Source organism: Mesocricetus auratus, unplaced genomic scaffold, assembly GCF_017639785.1.
Source record: "Mesocricetus auratus isolate SY011 unplaced genomic scaffold, BCM_Maur_2.0 Super-Scaffold_100008, whole genome shotgun sequence".
Classification (NCBI taxonomy): domain Eukaryota; kingdom Metazoa; phylum Chordata; class Mammalia; order Rodentia; family Cricetidae; genus Mesocricetus; species Mesocricetus auratus.
Window position 1 is genome coordinate 34173490 of NW_024429192.1, and position 12722 is coordinate 34186211.

The 12722-nt window shown below is 35.5% G+C and overlaps 2 protein-coding genes across 2 annotated transcripts; one reads left to right on the forward strand and one right to left on the reverse strand.

Moving 5' to 3' along the window:
• The first annotated feature begins 2726 nt into the window (after positions 1–2726).
• On the forward strand, positions 2727–3656 carry LOC101835778 (olfactory receptor 187-like). Its single transcript, XM_005076787.3, has one exon. The coding sequence runs from the start codon at positions 2727–2729 to the stop codon at positions 3654–3656; it is 930 nt and encodes a 309-aa protein (XP_005076844.2).
• A 5517-nt stretch (positions 3657–9173) lies between these two features.
• On the reverse strand, positions 9174–10145 carry LOC101835517 (olfactory receptor 181). Its single transcript, XM_005076786.2, has one exon. It carries the CDS (start codon positions 10143–10145, stop codon positions 9174–9176), a length of 972 nt encoding a protein of 323 aa, XP_005076843.2.
• Positions 10146–12722: the final 2577 nt, after the last annotated feature.

Sequence of the window (12722 nt, forward strand, 5' to 3'; positions counted from 1 at the left end):
TTAATCTGATGATGTCAGGAAAGACCATTGTTTAGTCATGTTCCTTCATAAGACTTCTAAGATCAGTTACTTAGAAGTAAACGATTAAATTACATCTTCTATTTATAAAATAATACCTATATTTTTCTTTTTATATTTGCATAATTTATATAATTTACAAATGTATGCATGATAGACTACACATTGAGGATTGTACCTTGATATATATCTAGATATATGTCTAAGTACCTAAAACCTAAAAATAAAAACATATCGAAATATGTCAAAGATGGACACATTACACTTTTTTGTGTGTTAATGATTTGTTACATCTCCACATCTTAAGTAACATAAGAATTTGAATTTGTTGGTGTGTTTTGGATTCTGTGGAAGGAAAACCATTCCCATTAAATTTACCTTAAAAGTGAAATATTAGCATGGTATATAACACAAAATTGATCTGACTTTATTATATTCTACTAATATAAAACAAAATGGAATAGAACCTAGGCAATTGTTAAAAAGATATATGAATATATGAAAATCAAACTAGTGAGATTTGCAAATATTTTCTAAGTGCTTTGACATAAAAAATATTTCATAGAAATACAGGAGTAAATGTAGAAACACATACTTTTTCTCTATGTGATATATACATATACATATATATCACACAGAAAGTTAATGAAGTCACATTTAATATGCCTATTTTAAAATGTATATTCTGTAGAAAATGTATTTTGATTTTTACAAAAGGAAAATACATTTTTTCAAAATCCACAATAGCTAAAAAACAAAAAAGTTAAGAAAACCATTGAAAGCAAACATCAGAATATTGTTCTTCTTTCTATGTGCATTTAAAATATAATTTAAATAAACTTGTATTTATTCATCAATTTTTAATTTGGGAAAACTATGTTTACATAATTTCTCTTCCTTTCCTCTCTCCAAACAGTCCCACTCATTCAGGTATATAATGTAACAACTATTTTAAAGAACAAAGTGTTCTGGATTTTTCAGAGTTCTTTGCTACTTCCTTTCCATTGTTTCTCTTTCTTTTCCTTCATAAATCTGTGTGTCTTTGCTAAGCACTGCCTGCTTTCCTTTCTCCGTTTTATTGCTTTTTATGTACCCATTTCCCATTTCATGTTGATTGTGCCTTCCTTCTTTTAGTGTTTTCCATGTCTCTCACCTCACTTTTTAATACTTTGCCTAAAAGCTTTTCCTTAAATGTTCTACATGTAAGAGACTATAGTAGTCTATGATTGCAAAACAAGCATCAGTCTTCCCCCACACTTCTCAGAAGAACACCCAACATCACTGTACAGCTTTCCTTCCCATCATTTCCTGTTACTTTCTAATTACATGCAAGCCATTAAAATTTTCTTAATTTTGACACTCAGTAAACTCTTGTCATTTATTTCCCAATGATCCTTTATTTTGCCTTCTGGAATAACATTTTTCCATTTCCTTCCCATTTGCTTTCCCCCATTAAAACAACATCCCTCAAATATCTGCTTCATTTCTGGTTTGCATCAATACTTGCCTTTCCTTTGGTTTTCTTTGTTCTTGAAATGGCTGTGTTTACCACAGACATTCTGAGAGTATCAGATTAATTAGCTGGAAAACATGGTCATAAAAGGAAGAAGGTTAAGCAGTCATACATGGTCATTAGTGTTAAGCCTTCATTAGACCAACACTACTAAGTATGTACTTTGCAGATTCAGTGATAATGGCAAACAAACTAGTGTATTTGAATTGCAGAAATCATTTAAAAATGCCTCACCATCCTTGGAGAGTGGATTGGTGATGGGATGGGGGATTGAATGGGGGCATGGGAGGGTGGGAGGGAGATGGAATTGGGATTGATATTGATATATAAAATAAGATTGTTTCTAATTTAAATAAAATCTGAAACAGAGACCACATCTGTAGTCAACAAATGATACTTTCATTCCATTGAACACCAAGTTCAACTGTGTCACTATACAATAGTCACTCAATATTACAAGTTCTAACTAATTTATATCTGTCTTCCTAGTATTGTCAATGTCTAGTCACACATGTTTCAATAACTTCATTTTCACTGAACATTATCTGGGAAAGTTTTATAGACTTTGTTTATTAGATTCTTGTTCTTAAACTTCTATGCCAATTTATATCAAATTCTTATGATCTGCAGTTTGAACAAATGTTCCGAGACAATTCTGTTATACACAGGACGTTCTGGGTATATTAAGAGTTTTCTATATTACTGACTCCTCTTTAACATACTAGAAACTGAATTTACTCACTCCTGTATAGTAAATTTTGAAAAAACTCCCAGGCAATTATGCATTTTGAGATTTCTCTTTATTAAATTAGAGCATTTGAACTAAAACTTTTCTGTTGAATTCATTGTATAATGTAGATGCTTAAAATATCTTTGCCTTGATTATGAATATATAACATATGTAACACAGATAAAGAATTTTAACACCAAACAATTTATGATTTCATACTTTCCCTACAAATTTGAATATGCTAATGCATACCATATTTTTATTTGCAATAATGAATTGAAATAATTTCCTCACAATCAATAAATGTTTTTAATTTTATATAGTGATATTAAGTGAAATCTGTGGTTGATTTCATGAATACATAGTTGTGTTTTAAATTCTTCTACTTAAAATTTTACTTCACAAGTTTTCATGAATGCTGTGTGACATCCATCATTTCTCATCTCAGGGACATCCAGTGAGGACATGGGAACAGGGAACGAAACACTGCTGACACAATTTGTTCTCACAGGTCTCACTCATCTGCCACAGTGGAAAATCCCTCTGTTCCTGCTGTTCCTGGTGATCTATCTCATCACCATGGTGGGAAATCTTGGTCTCATTACTGTGATCTGGAACGACTCTAGCCTTCACATTCCCATGTACCTATTTCTAGGGAGTTTAGCCTTTGTAGATACTTGGTTATCATCCACAGTGACACCAAAGATGCTACTAGACTTTTTTGACAGGAGTAAGCTGATCTCTCTTTCAGAATGCATGCTACAGTTTTTTTCATTTGTAGTCAGTGCAACCACAGAATGTTTTCTCTTGGCAGCAATGGCCTATGACCGCTACACAGCCATATGCAAACCTTTACTCTACCCAGTGATTATGACAAATAAACTCTGTATATGTCTGATAATACTGTCCTTTGTAGGTGGATTTATTCATGCTTTAATTCATGAAGGCTTTTTATCGAGACTAACATTCTGTAAATCTAATGTAATATATCATTTTTACTGTGATGTTATGCCCCTGTTAAAGATTTCCTGTACTGACCCTTCTCTCAATTACCTAATGCTCTTTATTTTCTCTGGCTCAATTCAAGTATTCACAATTACAACTATTCTTGTCTCTTATGTACTTATTCTGCTTTCAATCTTAAAGCAGAAATCTATCAAAGGTATAAAGAAAGCCTTCTCCACCTGCGGAGCCCACCTTTTGTCCGTGTCTTTGTACTATGGTCCTCTTCTTTTCATGTATGTGCGTCCTGCATCTCCACAAGTAGATGAATATGACATGATGGATTCTGTATTTTACACTGTCATAGTTCCTGTACTAAATCCAATTATTTACAGTTTGAGAAATAGACAAGTAAAAAGTTCACTGGAAAAATACTTAAAGAGAAAATCTTAGTTCTCTTATAATTATCTGTTGCATTTTTATTGTTGCTTTTTGGTCCTATGATTTTTTATAATTTATTCTTCTATATTCCATTTTACATCCTAACCAAAATTGTCCCTCCCACCCCCCTTACTTCCCCTCAGCTCTCTATCACAATATTGTGTAGACTTAATTTGACTGTATTTTGTACACTGTTAAAAACATTTTGAAAAGTAACCTAACCTAGAATTGTGTTGTTGTTGTTGCATTGTATGTATATGCTTGTTGTGTATGCACACTTGTGTGTGAGAAGTTATGTTTTGTCATGCAAATTTTTGCAGAGGCCAGAGGATGCAGAGTGTCCTGCTGAAACACTCTTCACCTTATTTTCTTGAAAGAGTGACTTTTACTGAAAATGGAGCTAGAATTTTACCTGCTAACCTCAACATTCATTTTTGTGCACCCCAAACCACATCACTTGTATTACAAGCATTTGTGGGGCCATGATGTTCTCAACGGAGAATTGGAAGCCCTTTCCTTCTGACATTTGAATGCTGTATTGCTGGGTCAGCAAGCACAGTTATTCATCTATCGCCCCAAGTGCTCTTACCCACTGAATATATCCCTATTTAACCAGAGCTAGCAGTGAAATGGGCTCTTGTCTATGCACCCTTTTTCATATTTTAAATTATATAAATGTTTTTAATAAAATGTTACAACATAATAAAATAAATACACCAGAAATCAAGTCAAAACACTTTAACAGGTCTCTATGTCATTCACTAAGTCATTGCAAATACATCAGCTGTTGTAGTAATGCAGTTACTATAGAAGGAAAACTAGTATGATATCATTGTCAGGCTGGAGAGTCAGCCCATTTGCCTGTTCTGGTGAGGCAGTACTCTATTTCTCTAAATAGACACACCTTGGGAATTCTTAGATATATATGTCTTTCAATGAATTCACTTGTGTGAAATAATGATTCTTAGAGCAGGTAAAAAAGACATGGGAGAGCAAGTGCAAGATTAAGCCAGTGGGAAGATTGTCAAAGGATGCTCTGTGGTCAGTGTGCTTCTGAGAGTGAGGAGAGGTATATGTCCATTACATTCACCATCTAGACTGAGTTTGTGCTTCTTTCTAGTTCTGTTTTTTGCTTATTCGCCATACAAAAGGTGTCAGTAAATCAATATGTTAACAGTTTTCATGAAAAAAATTAGGAAAAGGGTCTCCATAGCCTAAATTTTTAGTGAGTTGACTGGGGTTACATAGATTATCTAAGAGTTATTATTAGAGTATGTAATTGAATAAACTGTGTTTTAAATATTCCATGGAGAATCTCCAAAGTCTGTCATATCATCCAGGGCATGGACTAGGCCCTCCCCAATGTGTCCAGGCTGAGAAAGCATCACTACATGTGGAATGGGCTCCCAAAGTCTATTTGTATGCCAGTGATAAATACTGATCTACTACCCAAAGCCCCATAGATTTTTGAGGCCTCCTCACTGACACCCAAATTTAGGTGGTCTGGATCAGTTCAATGCTGGTCTCTCAGCCATCAGTCTGGTGTCCATGAGTTCCCCTTTTTCAGGTCAACTGTTTCTGTGGGTTTCACTAGCCCAGTCTTGACCACTTTGCTCAATACTCCTCCCTCTCTGCAACTGGGTTCCAAGAGATCAGTTCAGTGTTTAGCTGTGGGTGTCTGCCTCTGCTTCCATCAGCCACTGGATGAAGGCTATAAATGGCATATTTGGTAGTCATAAAGCTCATTATAGGGCAAGGACATTTAAGTAGACTATGCACATTTAAGTAGACTATGAGCTATTGCTTAGCTAATCAGTTGGTGTCATCCTTGCAGATCTGGAAATCCCACTAGTGCCAGATCTCTCCTCAAACTTAAAATGACTTGCTCTATTATGGTATCTCTTATCCTGTCCTCTATTCTTCTCCGGACTCAGACTTCATGCTCCCCCATGTATTTCCTCTCTCTTCCTCTCTCTGTCTTTCTCCAAGCTTCTTCTCCCCTCCTCCCATGCTCCCAATCTGTTTAGGGGATTCTGTCCCATTCCTCTTCTCTGTGATACCATGCATCTCGGGATCTTCCCTGTTTCCCAGACTCTCTGGCAGTGTGGATTGTAGGCTGGCAATCCCCTGATTCATATCTAAAATCAATATATGAGTCAGTACATACCATCTTTGTCTTTTTGTGAAGGCGTTACCTCACTCAAGACACTCTTCTAGTGTCACCAATTTGCCTGAAAATTTCAAGGTTCCACTGTTTTTTATTTTATTTTATTTTTAAATTTAAATTAGAAACAGGGGTGCTTTGCTTCACATGTCAATTCAAGGTCCCTCTCCCTTTCCCTCCCCTCCTCCTGTGCCCTCCCACCAACTCCTCCAATAACCCCTCATTTCCCCAGGGAGGGTGAGGCCCTACATGGGGGTGTCTATATTCTGTCATTTCATCCAGAGCTGGGCCTAGACCCTTCCCTAAGAGTCCAGGGTGGGAGTGCATCTCTCATTGTTGGATGGTGCCCAAAGTCCATTTGTATACCCGGGATAAATACTGATCTACTACCAAAGGCTCAATAGATTACCTAGGCCTCCTCACTGACACCCACATTCAGGGGGTCTGGATCAGTCCCATGCTGGATTCTCAATCATCAGTCTGGGATTCAAGAGCTACCCCTTGTCAGGTCAGCTTTTTCTGGGGGTTAAACCAGCCCAGCCTTAACCCCTTTGCTCATCAGTCCTCCCTCTATCACTGGATTTCTTGAGTTGATCTCAGTGTTTAGCTGTGGGAGTCTGCCTCTGCTTCCATCAGCCATTGAATGAAGGTTCTGTTTCCCAGACTCTCTGGTCATGGGATTGTAGGCTGGCCCTCCCCAGATCTATGTCTAAAATCCATATATGAGAGAGTACATGCCACATTTCTCTTTTTGTGACTGGGTTACCTCACTCAGGATGGTTTCTTCTAGTGCCATCCATTTGCCTGCAAATTTCGGGGTTCCATTGTTTTTGTCTGCTGAATAGTACTCCATTGTGTAAATGTACCATATTTTCTCTATCCACTCTCCGGTTGAGGGACATCTAGGTTGCTTCCGAGTTCTGGCTATTAGAAATAATGCTGCTATGAACATAGTGGAACAGACATCCCTGTTGTATGAATGGACATCTTTTTGATATACGCCTAAAAGTGGAGTTACTGGGTCTTGTTGTAGGTTTATTCCCATTTTTCCGAGGAATCTCCATACTGATTTCCAAAGTGGCTGTACAAGTTGGCAAACCCACCAGTAGCGGAAGAGTATTCCCCTTTCACCACAAACTCTCTGGCATAAATTGTTGTTGGAGTTTTTGATTTTAGCCATTCTGACAGGAGTGAGATGGTATCTCAGAGTTGTTTTGATTTGCATTTCCCAGATGGCTATGGGTGTTGAGCACTTTCTCAAGTGTCTCTCAACCATTTTAGACACCTCTATTGAGAATTCTCTATTTAGTTTTGTAGCCCATTTTTAATTGGATCCTTTGGTGTTTTGGAGACTTGATTCTTGAGTTCTTTGTAAATTTTGAAGATCAGCCCTTTGTCAGATGTGGGATTAGTGAATATCTTTTCCCATTCTGTGGGCTGCCATTTTGTTTTGCTGACTGTGTCCTTTACCATACAGAAGCTTCTCCATTTCAGGAGGTCACTTTTATTAATTGTCTAATCTCAGAGTCTGTGCTTCTGGTGTTATGTTCAGGAAGCAGTCTGCAGAACCAATTTGTTAAAGGATACTTCCCACTTTCTCTTCTAAGAGGCTGGATATATGTTGAGGTCTTTGATCTATTTGGACTTAAGTTTTGTGAATGGTGATAAATATGGATCTGTCTGCAGGCTTCTACATGCCAGAATCCAGTTATTGCAGCACCATTTGTTGAAGATACTTTCCTTTTTCCATTGTATAGTTTTAGCTTCTTTGTCAAAAATCAGGTGTTCATACGTATGTGGGTTAATATCAGGGTTTTAAATTCAATTCTATTGGTCTACCTGTCTATATTTGTGCAGATGTTTTCAGGACTAGAGTTCCTAGAAATCAGTTGCAGTGAGGGAGGAGTGATGAGCAAAGGGGTCAAGACCAGGCTGGTGAAACCCAAAGAAACAGTTGACCTGAATAAGTGGGAGCTCATGGACCCCAGATTGATGGCTGGAGGCCAGCATGGCACTGATACACACCTCCTAAACATGAATGTCAGTGAGGAGGCCTTGGCAATCTGTGGAGCATCTGGTAGTAGGTCAATATTTATCCCTGGCTTACAAATGGTCTTTCAGAGCTCATCCTACATGGAGGGATGCTTTCTCAGCCTGGACACATGGGTAGGGTCTAAGCAGACTTGGGGGAACCCCCATGGAGGGCCTCACCCTCCCTGGGAACCAGAGGAAGGACAGGGTAGGGGGTGATGGGGGACAGGAGAGAAGGGGAGGGAGAGGGAACTAGGATTCACATGTTAAATAGGCTTGTTTCTAATTTAAATAAAAACAAATTTAAAAAGAATGCCAAGATATTATTAAGATGCCCAGCTTCATGAGTTTTGGTTAATTGTACATCAAACTCTCTACTATTAATTTGTTTCCTTCATAGCCTAATGTCATGAATAGTAGCAAAGTTTGCATGGATGGGGAAAAGGCTAGGAGGCTTCATCACTATATAAAGAAACCACTTGCAAATGAGAAGTGCTGAGAATTTAAAAAATAGTTTTACACAGATATGAGCACACTAACTGGTTATCTACTACATGATGGTCATCCCTGAAAGCATACATGAAAGTAACATAACACAGACTGAGCAGTCTAAGAATGTATAGGTATATATGTTATATATATATATGCATATGTACTCTTAAATACACAAGCATATGTTCATATGCATATACATTTAACATATAAATGGATATACAGATATGTGTATCATACACATACAAACATTTGTGTGTGTGAAATGGCAATTAATGGAAAAAGAAGCCACAAACTTGAAATTTAAACTTCGAGCAGAAGTATCTACTAACCTAACATAAGCTGAGAAAATGAGTAAAAAAAACATAAATTTATATGATTATTTACAAAATATTGTTCATGGTATTAACAATAATATTCTAAAGGGATGAAATTTGACTCATATAGTAGGTTTTCTCTGTTGCATTTGCTTTACTAAAGGAGGAAGGAAGAGAAGGAAATATTTATGAAAAAAGTCAATTCCTGGAAATTTTAGATAGGACATTCTGGAAAAATAACATGAAATTTCTTTCATTAGCTAAACCATCTTGCACATTAACCGTTCAAGTTTGGAATTTATTAATTTATTGAATTTGAAATAACAGTGTTAAAGAAAAATCTCTTAAGAATAATGAAAGTATGTAGAAGAGTTAATAACTTTTCTTCTTTATAGAGCAGATTAATAGTTAACAAATTATTTTGGAATTGCATTTGTATACTGTTTAATATATACAATCCAACTATTTAAAGACTAATATTTTATATAAACCACATTTTACTTTCTATATTTCATATTCATAAAATTAATTTAATGATATGCCATTAATGTGTTTGGCAGATGCTGAAGATTTTTTAAAAATATAAATCTTCATAACTTTCTTAAACGCATTTAAAACCTCCTTGTTTCTCAGGCTGTAAATAAAAGGGTTTAACAAAGGAATTATTAATGTATAAAATACAGCCACTGGAATGTCTTTATTACCATCTTCAGAAGGCCCAATATATGTAAGAAGGCAGATGTAAAATATTGACACAGAAAGAAAATGGGATGCACACGTAGAAAATGCTTTTCCTCTCCCATCCTTGGATTTCATCTTGAAAATAGTGAAAAGAATGCAAAAGTAAGAGACCAAGATAGTGGTAATGGTAAAGACTTGAATTGGCATTGAAAAAATATATATCATTAGTTCATTAATAAAAGGGTCTGTACAGGACAGCCTAAATAGTGGAAGAATATCACAGAAGAAGTGATTAATACGATTTGAATTACAAAAATTTAATCTTAACAGGCAGCCGGTCTGAATCATGGAATGCAAGTTGCTAGCTATGAAGGTGGCTATACTCATCTGAATGGAGAGCTTCTTGGACATCGTGGTGTGGTACTGCAGTGGGTTGCATATGGCCACATAGCGGTCATAGGCCATTGCTGCCAGAAGGAAGCAGTCTGCAGTTTCAGCAAAACAAAGAAAATAAAACTGGGTTATGCATTCATAGAGGGAAATCCTTCTGTCCACAGAAAAGAAGTTCTGTAACATCTTGGGCGTGATGGTGCAGGAGCAGCAAGAATCCATGAGAGCCAGGTTGCCAAGAAAGATGTACATGGGTGTGTGAAGACGGCGTTCCATGTAGATCAAGACCACCAGCCCGAGATTTCCCACCATGGTGACCAGATAGATTGCAAGGAACATCAGGAACAGAAGGGTCTTCAGAAATCGGTGATCTGAGAATCCCACCAAGATGAATTCTGTTGTCAAAGAGTTATTTTCCTTTGTCATTCCTGACGTGTGTTGAGACAAAATTATAAAGTAATTCAGTTGCAGGTACAAGGAGAATGTATCTTATTACCCAACTCTAATTACAATATGAATGCAGAGGAACCTTGTCCCATTGTCCTCTGCTATCTTTTGAAGAACAGTGTGCCCAGCATATGTCATGGTGAGAGGGTACTAATAGACAGTGCACAGGGGTTGACCTGAAATATCTGGACAATTCCTAGAATGAAAGCCTTAGCTGCATGTGCTAGCCTGAATCCAAGAAGAGATCCATTGTTTGTCAATTGCCATTTCTTAACTTGTTAGAATCTTGTAAGAACATTCTCTAAGCAAAAAAATTCTAAGTGTATTGTGGGATCCAAGTGATCTTGAAAAATGAATTATCTCTTGAATCTAGTAGAGAATTTTTAAACATTTACACAGAATAAGGGTGGTTTGGGAGAAATGATTTTCTCTTGTTTATAGTCTTCCCAGATAAAGTAAGAGTTGAATATTTTTAGATGAATCTCTTTAAGGAATGATGAGAATATATAGCATCCTCATATCTTCTTAGTTTTAAATCACTTCCATGCTCATTTTAGCATAGTCTTGTTCCTACTGTTGTCATCTGGCAGGCTTCCAAACTGGTTGCTACTTCTTATTATCTGAGCATCCTAACAGTTTGTCCAGTTTTAAGCCTCTTGTGGGTATAGTTAACATGAGACTCCATGACAAAGTGTCTATTTGTGGTATAATTATTTCTCGTTCTAATTACCAAAGTAATATAACTCCAGGTCATTCAAAAGAAATCAATACCTTGATATTTTGTTATATTTGTTAGAAGATTTCCACTTAGCTGATTATTTAAATCTGTGACGGTATTTGTTTCTAATCTGCTGTATTTCAAAATTCAATGATTATTCTTATACATTGAGTTCTGTTATAGTGTATCCAGATAACATTGTAGTGTATCAAGTGTAGAAACAGTATAGGATTAAAAAAAGTGATGCAATTATCTTTTTCCATCAACGGTAATAAAATCTCTGGACTTAGCAGACCACAGGAAGAACATTTTGTAGATAAGCATGCTGTAGTTATTCTGAATGCATTTTACTTTTATTATTTTACAAATCACTTAATTTTTATTCACTGACAAATAAAACTATTACCCAGGTGGTATGAGGACATTCAAATCCTTTTTCAGACCCATATTTTACATATCATTGACCTTCTATACATTTACAATAGTCAGAGAGAAGCAAAGGTTCTTTGCTTAAGATTTTGAATTTTTAAACTGCTTTAAAAAAAGCACACATTGTAGTCAGTATTTAACTCATCATTCTTCTAAAATTAGCATATTATTTTCGCTACTCATTCACAAAACATGGTTAATTTTCTATAGTTTTCTACTAAAGGTATTAATAAAATGAATAAAATAATTAGACATTTATATTTCAGATATGTAACATTTTATAATATCACTTTGACTTAAAAAGGTTTTTGAAAATATATTTGAAGTACTGCAAAATAACTATCTTTTATTATTTTAACACAACAGAATAGGGAAATCAAGTGGAAATATTTACATGTAGTTTTCAAAAGTTACTTTTTACTTAGAAGTTCTAACAGAAAATAAGTGAAATCTCATTTTCCCTTCTCTAGTATTAAATACAATTATTCCCCTGAATCAGAAATCTATTTACAGAGTCATTAATACCTTACCTGAATATTTGCTGAGAAACTCTACTATATTTGAACTCAGATTGACTGAATGACTCATTTACTGTCTCATTATATCTTGTCAGAATATGTTCAGTTTAGACACAGGAAAATTAAGTATGTAAATTGCAAAAACAATAAAAACACTGAAGTGCTTTAGAGATCTGGATTTCTTCATGTTTGAAAGTAAATTAAAAATCCACCCTCATATTTGGAGTTCATGGACACATATTTTATATGATTGGCTTTCTGTAGGTGTTCTGAATAAATATCAGGTCACTAAAACATTGGGGAATAAATTGTGAACATCTAGGGCACCTTCTCTCCACATGTGTCAGTGCCTATAATTAGTTAGTTTCAGGGCAGGTTTCTGATGGATTCTACAGAGATTTCCTGGTGTTGACTTTGCACATTTCTATAGAGACTTCTTATCTTGGAGCCTATTTCTCAAATCTCAATCTAACAAAAAGGCCCTAATTGAAAACAGAAAGATAAATGAATGAGATTTTAAAGGGAAATCAAACACCCATTATTAGAGTCAACTTGTGTATATTTTTGGTTTGTCCCACTCTTGATTACACAATCATCTCTTATGTTACCTAGTTGAGAATTGTAATTGATAAAAAATAATTATAAGAACCACATGTTGTAACAGATTTAGAGATAATTGGATTTGTAGATGAGCAGGAAAAATATGGTTCAGTCAACCAGTATCAGATTCATTCCTTTCACTACCTAAAATGAGGCTGACCACATCCTACTGATTTATTTTCTGAAACAACTCTGATAATATGTTCTTTGGAACACATGTCAGAAGATAAAAGTGAATTTAAAGATAGTGAAAGAAAAGACAATGGTTCTTATCAGTTTATTTCTGATCAA